The sequence below is a fragment of the Rhinoderma darwinii genome, chromosome 12, assembly GCF_050947455.1.
Source record: "Rhinoderma darwinii isolate aRhiDar2 chromosome 12, aRhiDar2.hap1, whole genome shotgun sequence".
Lineage (NCBI taxonomy): Eukaryota > Metazoa > Chordata > Amphibia > Anura > Rhinodermatidae > Rhinoderma > Rhinoderma darwinii.
In genome coordinates, this window is record NC_134698.1 from 77,891,527 (window position 1) to 77,905,484 (window position 13,958).

Sequence of the window (13,958 nt, forward strand, 5' to 3'; positions counted from 1 at the left end):
TCTGGAGTATAATACAGGATATAACTCAGGATCAGTACAGGATAAGTAATGTAATGTATGTACAAAGTGACTCCAGCAGAATAGTGAGTACAGCTCTGGAGTATAATACAGGATGTAACTCAGGATCAGTACAGGATAAGTAATGTCATGTATGTACACAGTGACTCCACCAGCAGAATAGTGAGTGCAGCTCTGGAGTATAATACAGGATGTAACTCAGGATCAGTACAGGATAAGTAATGTATGTACACAGTGACTCCACCAGCAGAATAGTGAGTGCAGCTCTGGAGTATAATACAGGATATAACTCAGGATCAGTACAGGATAAGTAATGTATGTACACAGTGACTCCACCAGCAGAATAGTGAGTGCAGCTCTGGAGTATAATACAGGATATAACTCAGGATCAGTACAGGATAAGTAAAGTCATGTATGTACAAAGTGATTCCGATGTTTACGAAAATTAATTCTATACGTAAACTGGTGTCCAAAAGATAGAGGCTTTAAAATCTGCTACCCAACTGTGTTCAGGTAATGGGTACACAAAACAAAACCACAACACTAACAACTACACTGATTTACGTAGCACGCAACACGTGGAGACAAAGGTCGGCACAGCACAAGATGATACAGTCAAAGAGCTGCAGTTTGCTTTGGTACCTAGAGGGTGGCTGGGATTGTATGGGGCTCTTAGCTTCAGGACTCTTCACCACTGGTGGGGTTCTATGGCAATGGAATGAGATAGCACATGAATAGAGCACAATACAAGATTTATTCCATGCATTAAGACTTCGGCTAGGGCGGGCACTCACCTGGACAGTAATGAGGCCACAGGCTTTTCCACTGAATTACTTCTCTCCCATGGTTTTTTACCCAAGTCTGTAATAAGATTACAAACTAGAATTATTAGAAAACCCAGACAGGGAATGGTAGTGGATGCCTTAAAGGGAATGTCCACTTTTTATATAATGTCATTGTTGGCTCCCAAATTCTGAGCTGAATAATGTCATAATATATCCTTATTGCGGTCTGACCTGTGGTTTTCTGATACAAAGCTCCAAATCCCCTGCATAGATATAGATTTCAATACTCAGTCTGCCTCTAGGGGGAGCCTAGGTGCTTGCTGCATACCATTTTACCATTAAAGGGGTTGTCCAGTACTGGACAACTGATGACCTATCCAACGGATAGGTCATCAGTACATGATCTGTGGGGGTCCGACACCCGGACACCGCACCGTTAAGCTGCTCCAGCTGACTCCGAGCACTGGACGTATGCCGGAAGCAGAGGACTATGGCCTCATCTGTTGTTCAGTAGTGGACAACCCCTTTAAGTTCCACGTATAAACAGTATACAGTAAGCTCCCCCTAGTGGCAACTGCTGGCAGTTAAGGTGAATGGGTATGAGCTGCAATACCAAACAAAGCCTATGGACAAGAGTGGCGCTGTTTCTAGAAAAATTAGTTGTTTTTTTTTCTAATCTTAGACAACCCCTTTAAATACATTCATCCATCCGCCCATACATATGTACATAGGCACATTAGTGATTGTTACCTGCAGAGTTCTGAGGTGTGGGGCCCCGTGTGTTGGGAGAAGACGAGAGACTGGCATCTTCCTAAATGTATAGGAGAACCGTTATATAGATATATTTATAATATGATATGACCGTGTACATACGACAACAATTATAGAGAATATCAGACTGAGATGAAACGGGGATAATTCTATAGAAGGGCATCACGTGATGCGAGCCTGATTGACTGAAATGTATGAAGAGTTCTAGTCACTCACGTTTTGGCATTCATCTTCTTTTTTGTCCCCAGGTTTTTCTGTCTGTGCTGCTTTTCTTCTGTAACAAATATCGTTATTGAATTGTGTTCATCTTTTCCATTGGCCAATCCTCTGTTTATTTAGTCATATGCTTTCCTGTAGTCGCTGTCCAAATCTATCAAATAGTCGACAAACTTGGCTTCGTTCACATCTGCGTCAGGGTTCCGTTCTGGTATTCCGTCGGAGCTTCCCGTGAGATCGGAACCCTGACTGAAACAAACGGAAACCATAGGTTTTCGTTTGCATCCCCATTAATTTCAGTGGTGACTGATCTGATGCAAATGGTTTCCGTTTGTCTCTACTACGGTATTCATTCCGCCAACACGACAGAACCCTTTGACAACTGGGACAAATGGAAACCATTTGCACCGGATCCGTCGCCATTGAAATGAATGGTGATGCAAACGAAAACCTATGGTTTCCGTTTGTTTGTCAGGGCTCCGATCTGACGGGAAGCTCCGACAGGACCTCGGGCCGAGACCCTGAAGCAGATGTGAATGAATTTAATCTAACAGCACAAACTACTATAACTCCTCTGTACAAGAAAGAAAATACAATACTGCCCCCTATATACAAGAATATAACTACTAAAATACTGCCCCCTATATACAAGAATATAACTACTAAAATACTGCCCCCTATATACAGGAATATAACTACTATAATACTGCTCCTATATACAAGAATATAACTACTAAAATACTGCTCCTATATACAAGAATATAACTACTATAATACTGCCCTCTATATACAAGAATATAACTACTAAAATACTGCCCCCTATATACAAGAATAACTACTAAAATACTGCTTGAATATAACTACTATAATACTGCCCCCTATATACAAGAATATAACTACTAAAATACTGCCCCCTATATACAAGAATATAACTACTAAAATACTGCCCCCTATATACAAGAATATAACTACTAAAATACTGCTTGAATATAACTACTAAAATACTGCCCCCTATATACAAGAATATAACTACTAGAATACTGCCCCCTATATACAAGAATAGAACTACTATAATACTGCCCCTATATACAAGAATATAACTACTATAATACTGCCCCTACATACAAGAATATAACTACTATAATACTGCCTCCTGTATACAAGAATATAACTACTATAATACCGCCCCCTATATACAAGAATATAACTACTATAATACTGCCCATATATACAAGAATATAACTACTATAATACTGCCCCTATATACAGGAATATAACTACTATAATACTGCCCCTATATACAAGAATATAACTACTATAATACTGCCCCTACATACAAGAATATAACTACTATAATACTGCCCCCTATATACAAGAATATAACTACTATAATACTGCCCCCTATATACAAGAATATAACTACTAGAATACTGCCCCTATATACAAGAATATAACTACTAGAATAGTAGTAATAGTAGTAATAGTAGTAATACTGCCCCCTATATACAAGAATATAACTACTAGAATACTGCCCCCTATATACAAGAATAGAACTACTATAATACTGCCCCTATATACAAGAATATAACTACTATAATACTGCCCCTACATACAAGAATATAACTACTATAATACTGTCCCTATATACAAGAATATAACTACTATAATATTGCCCCCTATATACAAGAATATAACTACTAAAATACTGCCCCCTATATACAAGAATATAACTACTAAAATACTGCCCCCTATATACAGGAATATAACTACTATAATACTACCCCCATATACAAGAATATAACTACTAAAATGCTGCTCCTATATACAAGAATATAACTACTATAATACTGCCCCCTATATACAAGAATATAACTACTAAATTACTGCCCCCTATATACAGGAATATAACTACTATAATACTGCCCCTATATACAGGAATATAACTACTATAATACTGCTCCCTATATACAAGAATATAACTACTAGAATACTGCCCCCTATATACAATAATATAACTACTAGAATACTGCCCCCTATATACAAGAATATAACTACTAGAATACTGCCCCCTATATACAAGAATATAACTACTAGAATACTGCCCCTATATACAAGAATATAACTACTAGAATACTGCCCCCTATATACAAGAATATAACTACTATAATACTGCTCCTATATACAAGAATATAACTACTATAATACTGCCTCCTATATACAAGAATATAACTACTATAATACCGCCCCCTATATACAAGAATATAACTACTATAATACCGCCCCCTTATACAAGAATATAACTACTATAATACTGCCCCTATATACAAGAATATAACTACTATAATACTGCTCCTATATACAAGAATATAACTACAATAATACTGACCCCAATATACAAGAATATAACTACTATAATACTGCCCCCTATATACAAGAATATAACTACTATAAGGGTATGTTCACACGGCCAAATTTCAGACGTATACGAGGCGTATTATGCCTCGTTTTACGTCTGAAAATAGGGCTGCAATACGTCGGCAAACATCTGCCCATTCATTTGAATGGGTTTGCCGACGTACTGTGCAGACGACCTGTTAGGGTATGTTCACACGGCCAAATTTCAGACGTATGCGAGGCGTATTATGCCTCGTTTTACGTCTGAAAATATGGCTACAATACGTCGGCAAACATCTGCCCATTCATTTGAATGGGTTTGCCGACGTACTGTGCAGACGACCTGTTATTTACGCGTCGTCGTTTGACAGCTGTCAAACGACGACTCGTAAAAATACAGCCTCGTCAAAAGAAGTGCAGGACACTTCTTTCAGACGTTTTTGGAGCTGTTTTCTCATAGACTCCAATGAAAACAGCTCCAAAAACGAGTTGGTAAAAAAATGAGTTGGTAAAAATGCGAGTTGGTAAAAAACGTCTGAAAAGCAGGGTCTGTTTTCCCTTGAAAACAGCTCTGGATTTTCAGACGTTTTGGTTGACTACGTGTGAACATACCCTTATTGCGTCGTCGTTTGACAGCTGTCAAACGACGACTCGTAAAAATACAGCCTCGTCAAAAGAAGTGCAGGACACTTCTTTCAGACGTTTTTGGAGCTGTTTTCTCATAGACTCCAATGAAAACAGCTCCAAAAACGAGTTGGTAAAAAAATGAGTTGGTAAAAATGCGAGTTGGTAAAAAACATCTGAAAAGCAGGGTCTGTTTTCCCTTGAAAACAGCTCTGGATTTTCAGACGTTTTGGTTGACTACGTGTGAACATACCCTAATACTGCCCCTATATACAAGAATATAACTACTATAATACTGCCCCCTATATACAAGAATATAACTACTATAATACTGCTTCTATATACAAGAATATTACTACTACTATAATACTGTCCTCTATATACAAGAATATAACTACTATAATACTGCCCCTATCTACAAGAATATAACTACTATAATACTGCCCCCTATATACAAGCATATAAACTACTATAATACTGCCCCTATATACAAGAATATAACTACTATAATACTGCTCCTATATACAAGAATATAACTATTATAATGCTGCCCCTATATACAAGAATATAACTACTATAATACTGCTCCTATATACAAGAATATAACTACTATAATACTGCTCCCTATATACAAGAATATAACTACTATAATACTGCTCTTATATACAAGAATATAACTACTATAATACTGCTCTTATATACAAGAATATAACTGCTATAATACTGCCCCCTATATACAAGAATATAACTACTATAATGCTGCCTCTATGTACAAGAATATAACTACTATAATACTGCCCCCTATATACAAGAATATAACTACTATAATACTGCTCCCTATATACAAGAATATAACTACTATAATACTGCTCCCTATATACAAGAATATAACTACTATAATACTGCCCCTATATACAAGAATATAACTACTATAATACTGCCCCCGTGTACAAGAATATAACTACTATAATACTGCCCCCTATATACAAGAATATAACTACTATAATACTGCCCCTATATACAAGAATATAACTACTATAATACTGCTCCCTATATACAAGAATATAACTACTATAATACTGCTCCCTATATACAAGAATATAACTACTATAATACTGCCCCTATATACAAGAATATAACTACTATAATACTGCCCCCGTGTACAAGAATATAACTACTATAATACTGCCCCCTATATACAAGAATATAACTACTATAATACTGCCCCTATGTACAAGCATATAACTACTATAATACTGCCCCTATATACAAGAATATAACTACTATAATACTGCCCCCTATATACAAGAATATAACTACTATAATACTGTCTCCTATATACAAGAATATAACTACTATAATACCTCTCCTATATACAAGAATATAACTACTATAATACTGCCCCCTATATACAAGAATATAACTACTATAATACTGCCCCTACATACAAGAATATAACTACTATAATACTGCCCCCTATGTACAAGAATATAACTACTATAATACTGCTCCTATATACAAGAATATAACTACTATAATACTGCCCCCTATGTACAAGAATATATCTACTATAATACTGCCCCCTATATACAAGAATATAACTACTATAATACTGCTTCTATATACAAGAATATTACTACTACTATAATACTGTCCTCTATATACAAGAATATAACTACTATAATACTGCCCCTATCTACAAGAATATAACTACTATAATACTGCCCCCTATATACAAGCATATAAACTACTATAATACTGCCCCTATATACAAGAATATAACTACTATAATACTGCTCCTATATACAAGAATATAACTATTATAATGCTGCCCCTATATACAAGAATATAACTACTATAATACTGCTCCTATATACAAGACTATAACTACTATAATACTGCTCCCTATATACAAGAATATAACTACTATAATACTGCTCTTATATACAAGAATATAACTACTATAATACTGCTCTTATATACAAGAATATAACTGCTATAATGCTGCCCCCTATATACAAGAATATAACTACTATAATGCTGCCTCTATGTACAAGAATATAACTACTATAATACTGCCCCCTATATACAAGAATATAACTACTATAATACTGCTCCCTATATACAAGAATATAACTACTATAATACTGCTCCCTATATACAAGAATATAACTACTATAATACTGCCCCTATATACAAGAATATAACTACTAGAATACTGCCCCCGTGTACAAGAATATAACTACTATAATACTGCCCCCTATATACAAGAATATAACTACTATAATACTGCCCCTATATACAAGAATATAACTACTATAATACTGCTCCCTATATACAAGAATATAACTACTATAATACTGCTCCCTATATACAAGAATATAACTACTATAATACTGCCCCTATATACAAGAATATAACTACTATAATACTGCCCCCGTGTACAAGAATATAACTACTATAATACTGCCCCCTATATACAAGAATATAACTACTATAATACTGCCCCTATGTACAAGCATATAACTACTATAATACTGCCCCTATATACAAGAATATAACTACTATAATACTGCCCCCTATATACAAGAATATAACTACTATAATACTGTCTCCTATATACAAGAATATAACTACTATAATACCTCTCCTATATACAAGAATATAACTACTATAATACTGCCCCCTATATACAAGAATATAACTACTATAATACTGCTCCTATATACAAGAATATAACTACTAAAATACTGCCCCCTATATACAAGAATATAACTACAATAATACTGCCCCCTATATACAAGAATATAACTACTATAATACTGCCCCTATATACAAGAATATAACTACTATAATACTGCCCCTACATACAAGAATATAACTACTATAATACTGCCCCCTATGTACAAGAATATAACTACTATAATACTGCTCCTATATACAAGAATATAACTACTATAATACTGCCCCCTATGTACAAGAATATATCTACTATAATACTGCCCCCTATATACAAGAATATAACTACTATAATACTGCCCCCCATATACAAGAATATATCTACTATAATACTGCTATTAACAGTTTATCAGCGGTGACTGGGGTAATATAATGCTATAATGTGCAGGACATTCATTCAGTGTGACTTCTAGTGAATCGAACCTTTTCGCCAGCAGTTTATTCATTTCTTCCATTAATCCTCCCCCTCCTCCTCCGCTACTTGTTCGATTGGCATCCGTTTTGGAAGCTCCGCAGGGACTAGAACTTCCTGAAACATCTTCTGACTTCAAAGAGAAAACATATAAAAAAATATTTAGCTGCGGAGTCTCCTCATTAGGTTCTTCTCTCTGAGGACTGTATCTTATATAATTTCCATTCCTCGGCCTCTTCGAGGTAATTTCTCAATATGATGAGATTTACATGAATATATGCGGCTCACCCGTTGTACTTTCCTCAGTTTGGCACCGGCCAGAGCTGCTGCCAGCCCGGACGCCGGGCTGTCTTCATATACCACCCCTTGGCTTCCCCCAGCTGGTAGAGGAGGGGCAGGTGGCGGGGTAGCTCCTGATGGCGGTGGAGGACCAGGTGGTGGCGGAGGTGGAGGTCCACTGGTTGGAGCCGGTGCTACCCCAACTGAAGTTACCATAGTTGTAAGTGAGGGATGGCCAGGTGGGACCATGGGACCTTCAAAATAAAATGAGGTCTATTAGGTAAAGGGAATTAGTGGTGGGTACGGATATAGAGACAACAAGTACTACCCTGCCAGGGGCTTTTATAGGTACAGCATTGATGGCATTATTAAAACAGTCAGTGACCTACTGGGGTAGAGCTGTTCCTACTGTTCCATACCATCTTTGCTATGTGCATTGCAGTAAATATCTGTTGCTGTCTGGAAACCATAAGCAAGCAGGGTCGCTGCAGGGTAATCTTATTATTGCTTTATTTCTATTTTATTTTTCTGTCTTGTGCGGCGCCATACAGGCCAGCTCGCTAACACATGAACATCCAAATAGCCTAAGGCGAGGATCACACGTGCAGTTTTTTGAGCCAACAGTGGATCCAAAAGGAAGGAAATGCATAAAGAAATGCCTGATACATCATCTTCTTGCTTTTGTGGCCTCTCCTGTGTTTGGCTTAAAAAAAAAACGAGCAAAAAACTGCATCAAAACTGTGCGTGTGTGACCCTGGCCTTATATTTAATACCTGATCATTGCATTGGATATTCAGGTGTTAATGAGCCGGGTGGCAGAGGGTATTGAAATGTTCATGACTCAATGAGCCTGCTACAGTCCACTGACCGCAATAAAAAGAGACGTAAGAACAGATCAGTCAACAGCAGCTTACTGATGGTTTCCATGTGGCAATAAGCGCTTTTTTTGTTCTACACTGCAAAAAATGAAATGAAGGAAAAATTAAGTGAAAATGGCAAAATTAAGATATAAAAAAAGGGTTTGATGGTTTCTCCTGCTATGGAAAAGACAAAATCTGTAGGGGGAAAAAAAATCTTACATATATTAAATCATAAATATATGCTTACCCACCCACACCACTTTCCAAAGGGGCAGACCTAAATATGGCTTCTAGATATGTAATGATCGTTCACCTGTGGTCAGCACTAGATTGGCTATTTTGCATATTAACTACACTAATTAGCATAGTAAATGTCCAACTTATGTATCGTTTATGCTGCAAGATATATTATGGTTGTCCGCAGCATGTCTCCCTGTGTAAACCGTGAGATGTGATGGGAAATGTATGGGGACGGGCGATCGCAGTAAGGATCGATCTCCCCCATACATTACTAATCGTTGCTCCTTTTGAAAGGAGCAAACGAGCGGCGATCAACGAGCTGTCTGATGATCGGCGCTAGTTTACACGGTCCGTGTAAGAGGAACCTTAGGGTCCTCTTACACAGCCCGGTGTGGGCTGTGTAAGCTAGCACCGATCAACCAGACAGCTCGTTGATCGGCACTCGTTTGCTCTTTTCACAAGGAGCTAGTATGGGGACGAGCGCTCGTTACTACGATCGCTCATCCCCATACAGGGAGATATTTTGCGCTGCATAAACAATACGATCAGCCAATGAACAAGTGTTGGCTCGTTCATCGGTTGATCGTTGCCCTGTTTACACAGGTCAATGATCGGGAACGAGCGTTCATATGATCGTTTGTTTGCTCGCTCGATCATTGGCCCGTGTAAAAGGGCCTTTAGTGTAGCTGCTCTGAGAGAACATGGGATAGACTACGCTGGTTTCACGTGGCTGTAATGCTCTGTTCACACTACAGTCATGGCTTCTGTTTTTAGCCGTGCCATGAGAGGTATAACAGGGATCCCTTTGACTTATGATGGGGTCTGACTTTTTTGATGTTTTTGCAGTCTACAGTATTCTTGGCATCAAAAACACCACCCCGAGTGTGTGTATTGTATGACTTATTAGGATATAAAAAGGCAACACAAAGAAAGTTGCAGGAAGGCGCATGAATGTCAAGGAGATCTGTCTGCAGATGGAGTACCCCTTTAATCACAATAAAGAGTTTTGTCATGAAGACCACCGCTTATCAAAGAGAAGCAGATCCGGCTTCACTGATTAGCTGTGATCGCCGGGGGAAACTCCGGTCAGCCTCTGCAGGGGAAATTAAGCATTACATGCTGGCCAATCAAATGAATGTCCGTCCATGTATTGCATGGGCGCGCTGGATCCATTCTGATTTTATATATATATTAGGACATGGTCTAGTTGCTAAATATGAGGTATAGTAACAGTCCCAGAAGGAAATGGTCTAGGGCCCAATGTCATTGCGGTAAAATCACAGGATTACCATAACACAACCTTAATGTTTCCCTATAGAAAGATCAGATTTTTTTTCCCCATAAGGGAATACGGATATCTAGGCAGTGTCTAAGGAGCCCAACGATTGTACCGCAATTTGTGGGTGGCGCCATGTCACTGCGGAGCCCTAGCTTAAATAGCTGAATTTGACAAATCTAAGATACGGAAACCTACGGTCAAGTGATATACCTTTTGGTGGTGACTTTGAAAAAATACTAAGAACTTGTAAATAAGTTAGTGAACCCCAGCCACCAACTGGGGACAGGAGAAATTGGAACATCCTCCTACCCACAATACTTTGCATGCGATAGAACTAATGATTGTGTCACATATTTCTATGTCTGTACTGTCGTACACTATAATTTCATTATGGTAACCATAAGAATTCAAATTTAATCACTTTTGGTTTACTTTACGGAATTTGTACTAATCCTGACTCACATCATACTCCAATGACATCCAGTGCTGCTTTCAGAATTCTGCTGTTTCCCTGTTAGCTCTCAGTCACAGTGCGCCCCCTGTCTACCCCATCCTCTACTGGATGAGCGTTGAGCATGTAGTTACAGTTCACTATGGGCACACAAGCCCAATGGACCTCAGCATCTGTCCAGCCTTGTCTGATACGGACATTGACCTCCAAACCAGCTCCTTGCTGGTTCAGTTTCTGTAGAGATAGTTCTCCCCTCTGCTAAGCTCTACGAAACAGTGAGTTGTCCATGAGATGACCCCTTTCGCATGTGAATATCACAGCGGTGCACCACGCCTCAATCCCCTCCCCCTCTGAGCCAGAGAGAACTGCTCCCGCTCTGCTGGAACAAGCCTATCCATGTGATACTTGGTCGGCCATTGATTTGAATGGCCATTGTGTAATACTACATATTCCCTGTAGAAGCCAGTGTAGTGGCTGGCTGCAGCTTCCCTCGATAATAACAGATGATCGCCAGGGTTTTCTAAAGCCAGAGCAAAAACAATCGGCTGATTGCCGAGGATTTCTGAAGTCGGACCTACAATAATCAGCTGATCGCCGGGCCAGCTTCACCAGGTAGCAGCAGAATTTTGAATGCAGCTCTGGATGTACATATAACATGATATAACTCAAGCTCCGTACACATAAAGCTATGTAACCTGTCTGGCTTTTTCAGGCAGGTTTCTTTTTTTTTGCTACCTTAAAGACCAAATAAAACTTCAAATCGATGGAGCTCCCCTTTAAATTGGAGGATTAGAAAAATACTATGTGAGATGCATGCTTTTTCTCTTGTCCCATGACATTTTCTGCTTATTGAGCCACTAGTTGAAAGACTTGTACTTACTTAACTGGGAAATGGCGGATGTCATATAATGTGTAGTCCTCTTGGACAAATTCAGCTCAGATACAGCAGCATAGGGGGGAGGTAATGAAACAAAATGTGATGTGGACTGGTAAGATAGTTGAGAAGGTTGACAGGAGGTGTGGAAAGGTTGAGCGGAGGCATGAGTCAGGGTCCCAGCCGGGCTGGCAATTACTGGCAACTGAGGGAGGGGTACAGTTTCTAAGCATGACCGATAGGAACGGTCAGAGCTTTTAACTTGGGCTTTCTGAGAACTTAATGGAATCTGAGTTGAGTGTGGTTCATCTGCTTGGTCATCTGGCCCTATCTGATGAGGAACATTTGGGTTTTGGACCATTTTGTCAGGACCTCCTCTACTCCTGAAGTTCTGGGCAGGAATCACGGGAAGAGTTGCTGGCATTAGGAGTTGTGGAGACATGTTCTGGTGAAGCGCTGGTGGAGCCACAGTAGGAGAAGACGAGCGGGATGTAAAGGACATAGAGGGATGTTTTACAGATTGATGAGAAGTTAATGGAGAATGGGAACTGGAGGGGTTTGGTGGTGGTGGGGATAAGGATATTTGCTTGACACTTCGGGATAGAGTCCCATTACTTGGCCAGATTGGAGAAAAGGCAGAAGCTTGGGATGCGGAAGACTCAAATCCAGATAGACTGTTAGACGGCAACTCTGGGGACTCGTTGGTTCTCTTAGAGGACTTTTGAGTGGATAAATTACTGGGTTCGGGGACAGGAGATGCTGAAGAGATAGCTTTGGCGTAAGATGGTGGTGGGATAGCGCCAGCGGAAGGAGATGTTCTGTAGTTATTGTAGTCAGGAGGAGGAGACTGGCAGTGGGTAGGGGAGGAAGATACGTTTATCTGAAGGGTGGAAACTAAAAGAAGAAAAAATAAAATGAAAAGAGCAAAATGGGCATTTATCAAGGGCAACAAATCAGGCAGAGTGATCAGGAAAGCTGGGATAGTGAGACAGATGGAAACAGAAAATAAAAGATGGCGGCATGCACAGACTTTCATGGTTACAAGTCAAATAAAAGAAACAAGGAGGGGTCCACGTATGGGAGGAGAATAAATAATAAAAAAAAGAAGCAGCAAATACTTAAAGGGATTTTCCACTTTTAACAAAAATAAAATATTTTTGTATCCAATTGTAAAGACATTGGTGAAAGTCAGTCTCCAAGAAAAGCCACTTATAGGAGTTGAAGAAGCCCACAAAGCAAGTGTCGAACACTTGGGCTCCTCTGGGGTGGTTCTTCCTCAGTGTCTACTATGGGATTCATTTGATTGGTTGCAGCAGGTCTGCCAATCATAATGTAATATGCAAATATACAAATGTATCATTGAAAAAATGAACTAAATGGTATGACTATGAAATGGGGTATTAAGAATGAGGTTGTGATCATTGAGGGCTGATCTTCAACCATCATCCATTGAAGATATAGGTTGACCACTGGTCCTGAAGCCGGCCCGAGAAGTGGCATTTGTCAGCTGATCCCTCTGATTTTGAATGGATCTGTGGCTACCTCTCGTCTATGCAGACTGGCAGACCATCACACGATGTCTGCTATCGGGAAATTATGGATCAGACAGGTTTGATTTTAATGTGCTTGATCCTATTTTCCTCACGAGAAGCGGCATCCGATGTGCCTAGCAGCCGCTCATCCATACCTCACTATAGAAATATGGGCATGTTTACGGAGCTTGTCACGCCAAGCTCATCTTTGTGAGTGCCCATTTCATTTGTTTTTGTTGGATACGTTTTGTATACACGTTCATGTTACACAATGGGCATAAGTATATATCCGGGGGCATAGGCATAAGTTTGGGGCTTATTTTGTAAATTAAAAAACATATACTATATAGTATAAGAACTATGTTGATTCATTTAAAGGCAAACTCTGGTGTGTATATAAAAATATATATATCTTGCAATCGGTCTAAATGGGTTGTACATGGTTAGAAAAAGTTGGCTGCTTTTTTCCAAATTCAGCGCCACA

General features: G+C 38.9%; 1 protein-coding gene across 6 annotated transcripts in view; it reads right to left on the reverse strand.

The window, feature by feature from the left end:
• EVL (Enah/Vasp-like) overlaps positions 1-13,958 on the reverse strand; it is a 100,184-nt gene that overhangs the window by 6,756 nt on the left and 79,470 nt on the right. For 3 of the 6 annotated variants that reach the window (XM_075844210.1, XM_075844207.1, XM_075844208.1), the window contains exons 6-12: positions 11,949-12,836; positions 8,248-8,492; positions 7,971-8,092; positions 1,791-1,848; positions 1,554-1,614; positions 813-879; positions 661-723 (exon numbers count right to left, since the gene is read on the reverse strand). In XM_075844210.1, coding sequence (XP_075700325.1) covers positions 661-723; positions 813-879; positions 1,554-1,614; positions 1,791-1,848; positions 7,971-8,092; positions 8,248-8,492; positions 11,949-12,836 — 1,504 coding nt within the window. The remainder of the gene's footprint in view (positions 1-660; positions 724-812; positions 880-1,553; positions 1,615-1,790; positions 1,849-7,970; positions 8,093-8,247; positions 8,493-11,948; positions 12,837-13,958) is intronic. The other 3 variants (XM_075844211.1, XM_075844212.1, XM_075844213.1) reach the window with 3 other exon arrangements.